At 41.0% G+C, this 5650-nt stretch overlaps 1 protein-coding gene across 1 annotated transcript; it reads right to left on the bottom strand.

The window, feature by feature from the left end:
• Positions 1-600: 600 nt before the first annotated feature.
• LOC129846014 (circumsporozoite protein-like) lies at positions 601-2865 on the bottom strand. Its single transcript, XM_055914015.1, has 2 exons — positions 2412-2865; positions 601-2218 (listed from the first exon to the last, which is right to left on the bottom strand). The coding sequence occupies exons 1-2, from the start codon at positions 2424-2426 to the stop codon at positions 1322-1324; spliced, it is 912 nt and encodes a 303-aa protein (XP_055769990.1). The 5' UTR covers positions 2427-2865; the 3' UTR covers positions 601-1321.
• Between the last annotated feature and the right edge of the window lie 2785 nt (positions 2866-5650).

The raw sequence follows: 5650 nt of genomic DNA, 5'->3' as shown, positions 1-5650 counted from the left end.
CATTACAACCATCATTACCATTACAACCCTCGTTACCATTACAACCCAAATTACCATTATAACCCTCATTACCATTACAACCCTCATTTCCATTATAACCCTCATTACCATTACAACCCTCATTACCATTATAACCCTCACTACCATTACAACCCTCATTACCATAACAACCCTCACTACCATTACGACTCTCATTACCATTACAACCCTCATTACCATTACAACTCTCATTACCATTATAACCCTCACTACCATTACAACCCTCATTACCATTACAACCCTCATTACCATTATAACCCTCACTACCATTATAACCCTCATTACCATTACAACCCTCATTACCATTATAACCCTCACTACCATTATAACCCTCATTACCATTACAACCCTCATTACCATTATAACCCTCACTACCATTATAACCCTCATTACCAGTATAACCCTCACTACCATTATAACCCTCATTACCATTACAACCCTCACTACCATTACAACTCTCATTACCATTACAACCCTCACTACCATTATAACCCTCATTACCATTACAACCCTCATTACCATTATAACCCTCACTACCATTATAACCCTCATTACCATTACAACCCTCACTACCATTACAACCCTCATTACCATAACAACCCTCACTACCATTACGACTCTCATTACCATTACAACCCTCATTACCATTACAACTCTCATTACCATTATAACCCTCATTACCATTACAACCCTCACTACCATTATAACCCTCATTACCATTATAACCCTCATTACCATTACAACCCTCACTACCATTATAACCCTCATTACCATTATAACCCTCATTACCATTACAACCCTCACTACCATTACAACCCTCACTACCATTACAACTCTCATTACCATTACAACCCTCACTACCATTACAACCCTCATTACCATTACAACCCTCATTACCATTATAACCCTGATAATCATTAGTCTAACAGTAATGATAGTTTGTTGATATGGTGAGAGCATCTGTACCCAGATCATCCAAAGAACCTTCCAGAACTATTTCTCATGGAATTGTAAAGATTCCTCACTCCAGAAGAAATTCTTCCAACTGGGTTATAACCCTTATAACCATTATTACCAGTATTACCATTATTACCATTAGTACCCTCATAACCATTATAACCATTATTACCATTATTACCCTCATAACCATTATTACCCTCATAACCATTATTGCCATTATTACCAGAGTGTAGTTGACAGTTTGTTGATATGGTGAGAGCATCTGGACCCAGATCATCCAAAGATCCATCCAGAACTATTTATTAATGATTTGTAAAGATCCTCATTCCTCACTGATTTCAAGATACTTCCTACAGGGGTTAGGGGGTGGAGTAGCATTTTGGGTAGTGGTAGGGTTAGGGTTAGGGTTAGGATTAGGGGTAATGGTAGGGTTAGGGGTAGGGGTAATGGTAATGGTAGGGGTAGGGGTAATGGTAGGGTTGGGGGTAGGGGTAATGGTAGGGTTAGGGGTAGGGGTAATGGTAGGGTTAGGGGTAGGGGTAATGGTAGGGGTAGGGGTAATGGTAGGGTTAGGGGTAGGGGTAATGGTAGGGGTATTGGTAGGGGTAATGGTAGGGTTAGGGGTAGGGGTAGGGGTAGGGTTGACACCAGTTGGACACTGCTTTGGGAACACCTGGACACCACCACCTGAGAAGTTTGGGTTCGGGTTTGGGTTCGGGTTCAACTTGTCATACAGCTCTGCCAAGGTATATGAGGGCATTTTTTTCCCCTTGTCCTCCTTTTTGTTCTCCCCCCAGTGTGCTTCAGCCATCCACTGTCTCAGGTTGTTGTTGTAACAGCAGTAGGCTGTCCACAGGATATCTGGGATGTTCACTCTGTTGTTCAGTGTGTTGCTCTTACTGGGAACTGCTCCAGTCACCACATAGGCCTTTATCTTCCTGTTGTTACTAAAACAGTCCGTCATCAGCTTTTCTCTGACATTTTCCTCCATATCATTCCAGCTTCCCCCGTTGAAGGACACCACCTGGGGAACGATGTTGGTCAGGGTAAAGGTGGACTTCTGAGTTTCCAAGTCATGAGCATGTGAACATGGGAAGAGGTGACCTCTGTTCACCCCTTTATTTGGTATCGAGTTCTTATAGTCGTAGTTCCCAGCCTGGTGTTGGTATTCAATCTCTTTACTGTCCTTTTGCATTTCAGGGTTGTTCACCCCGTTGAGCTGCAGGAAACAACAGTCATACATGAATTAATTCACAAGTTTTCTGTTCAATAAACCCTCTTTTCAGGGGGGAGGTTCACAATCCACAATCAAGTCTCTATACCCTCCATAGTGGTAGTTGTATATTCTGTAACATAACTGTTTGTGATATACAGCAGTAAACAAATACACATGTTATGTAATATGATCCAACCTGGGGCTCTATCATCCAGCGTTGATTTTTTGGTCTGCAGTTTGTAGGAGGACCAGAGAAGGTTTAGGCTGAGAACACAGGGATCCTGTTGGTCGTGTCGTAGAGAGTTGCAAACCTGTAGATGTTGTTGAACAACTGACAGATCGGCTTGTAGCGGTTCTGGTCCCGGACTGTCCCACCATCCAAAATACCTGGGAGATTTGGAGTTGTTCCCCCCAGGAAGAACTCTGTGCACTCTGGAACATCACTGAACTTCTCCACTACATGAGAGAGAGCAGGAGGAAGGAGAGAGAGAAGGAGGAGAGTAGAGAGATGATTCAATACCCCCATCATCACCTGAAGACTTTACACTACAGAGACAAAGATGAAGTTACAGAGACCAGTTGGTAGACTGGAGACTGTTGATCTGAGTCAGGACAGACTGATTTAAATAGTTATTACAGAGACCAGTTGGTAGACTGGAGACTGCTGAGCTGAGTCAGGACAGACTGATTTAAATAGGTTTTCAGAGACTCCTCCTTCATGTGTCAAGACAGAAAGGGTTGATTTGCATAAACCCCTCTGTATGTTTCCATGGAAACTGCTGTAACAAATAACATGTGACTCACCTCCTGTAGTTTCTAACACGTATGGACCCAGAACTTAATCACACAAGATTATAGTTCTGGGTTAATGAGATTAGACTGCTCTAAATAGTGACTGCATCCACACTTTGGTTCTGGTAGAAAAACGTTTTAGGATAAAAACATGACTTTACTCAGCATAGAGTCTGTCAGAAGATACACATCCCACTATTACAACAGTGGGACTGTTCTGGGATTACGGTTGCTGAGTTCACATTCATTAATATCCCACAAGGCTTAGCGACTCTGACTCAATTACAGATATGTAATATACTGAATGAAACGGAGGAAGATGTGTCCAACTGAATGAAACGGAGGAAGATGTGTCCAACTGAATGAAACGGAGGAAGATGTGTCCAACTGAATGAAACGGAGGAAGATGTGTCCAACTGAATGAAACGGAGGAAGATGTGTCCAACTGAATGAAATGGAGGAAGATGTGTCCAACTGAATGAAACGGAGGAAGATGTGTCCAACTGAATGAAACGGAGGAAGATGTGTCCAACTGAATGAAACGGAGGAAGATGTGTCCAACTGAATGAAACGGAGGAAGATGTGTCCAACTGAATGAAACGGAGGAAGATGTGTCCAACTGAATGAAACGGGGGAAGATGTGAACAACTGAATGAAACGGAGGAAGATATGAACAACTGAATGAAATGGAGGAAGATGTGAACAACTGAATGAAATGGAGGAAGATGTGTACAACTGAATGAAATGGAGGAAGATGTGTCCAACTGAATGAAATGGAGGAAGATGTGAACAACTGAATGAAACGGAGGAAGATGTGTCCAACTGAATGAAACGGAGGAAGATGTGTCCAACTGAATGAAACAGAGGAAGCAATCAAATATCAATCAACTTCTTTTGGCCTCTAACACACTTAATGGAAACCAGAAGATGTTATTAATGGTTTCATTTATAGGTGTTGTTTATGTTGGTGTATTCTGTGGTCTGACCACTGCTGAGTTTATTTCCAGTAAATAAAGTAGGTCACAGTAAGAGTTGACACAAGGCTGTGTATGTAGTGTTAGAAAATGTGGTTCCTAACAACACTGTGGTCAGAGCAGCACTGGACTGTTTAACACCTCAGACTCAGCAGCTGTAGATTCTTCAGTTGAGGCCTTTTCTCAGTAAGAGTAGAGGAGACTGGGGAACAAACTAACACTTTTAGACTTTAGTTTATTATGAAAATATTATTTAAGACATTAGTAAAATTTTTATGCAAACATATGTCGGCTACCATTACACACTAAGTATGTTCTTGAAATCCTTTATTTCAGGAAAACATTATATTTGTTCAACACGCGTGTGGGGAGGAGTTCCCCTTTCTGTCCAATGAGGTCATTTCTGGACAATATTTCAGCAAGTAAAATGATGGTTCTACTTTAGAATGTGGAACACACAGCCAATAGGGAGGTTTGATTGTTACACATGATAAATAGTCACACCTGTTCCACATACAGAGGAGTTTATCCAACCCTCCTTGTCCAGTCTTGACCACTAATTATACCAGACAGGACTCATCTTCATACAGAGGGGTTGATCCAACCCTCCTTGTCCAGTCTTGACCACTAATTATACCAGACAGGACTCATCTTCATAGAGAGGAGTTTATCCAACCCTCCTTGTCCAGTCTTGACCACTAATTATACCAGACAGGACTAACTCGAGGCCAGTTCCTCTGATTACTTCAGACACATCTTCTTCCACAAATCATCACATAAAAGTTAATAATTTAGTTAGATAATGTTTACCCAGTGGCATCCTGAGACATTGATAGATCCTGAGAAAAGCAACTCTCAAAGTAATGACTAACTGATGACCTCTGACCCTGTTCTGCTTCCATCTTTTATATGAATATAACAGCAGAGGTTGGGTACTGTGGTAGTATAAATACACATATCAGAGGGTACTGTGGTAGTATAAATACACATATCAGAGGGTACTGTGGTAGTATAAATACACATATCAGTGGGTACTGTGGTAGTATAAATACACATATCAGAGGGTTGGGTACTGTGGTAGTATAAATACACATAGCAGAGGGTACTGTGGTAGTATAAATACACATATCAGTGGGTACTGTGGTAGTATAAATACACATATCAGAGGGTTGGGTACTGTGGTAGTATAAATACACATACCAGAGGGTACTGTGGTAGTATAAATACACATATCAGTGGGTACTGTGGTAGTATAAATACACACATCAGAGGGTCCTGTGGTAGTATAAATACACATATCAGAGGGTACTGTGGTAGTATAAATACACATATCAGAGGGTACTGTGGTAGTATAAATACACATATCAGAGGGTACTGTGGTAGTATAAATACACATATCAGTGGGTACTGTGGTAGTATAAATACACATATCAGAGGGTTGGGTACTGTGGTAGTATAAATATACATAACAGAGGGTACTGTGGTAGTATAAATACACATATCAGGGGGTACTGTGGTAGTATAAATACACATATCAGAGGGTTGGGTACTGTGGTAGTATAAATACACATATCAGAGGGTACTGTGGTAGTATAAATACACATATCAGAGGGTACTGTGGTAGTATAAATACACATATCAGAGGGTTGGGTACTGTGGTAGTATAAAT

The sequence above is a fragment of the Salvelinus fontinalis genome, unplaced genomic scaffold (genome assembly GCF_029448725.1).
Source record: "Salvelinus fontinalis isolate EN_2023a unplaced genomic scaffold, ASM2944872v1 scaffold_0428, whole genome shotgun sequence".
NCBI classification, from domain to species: Eukaryota; Metazoa; Chordata; class Actinopteri; order Salmoniformes; family Salmonidae; genus Salvelinus; species Salvelinus fontinalis.
The sequence above is the reverse complement of the archived record's forward strand: the minus strand, read 5'-3'. Positions and strand labels throughout refer to the sequence as shown.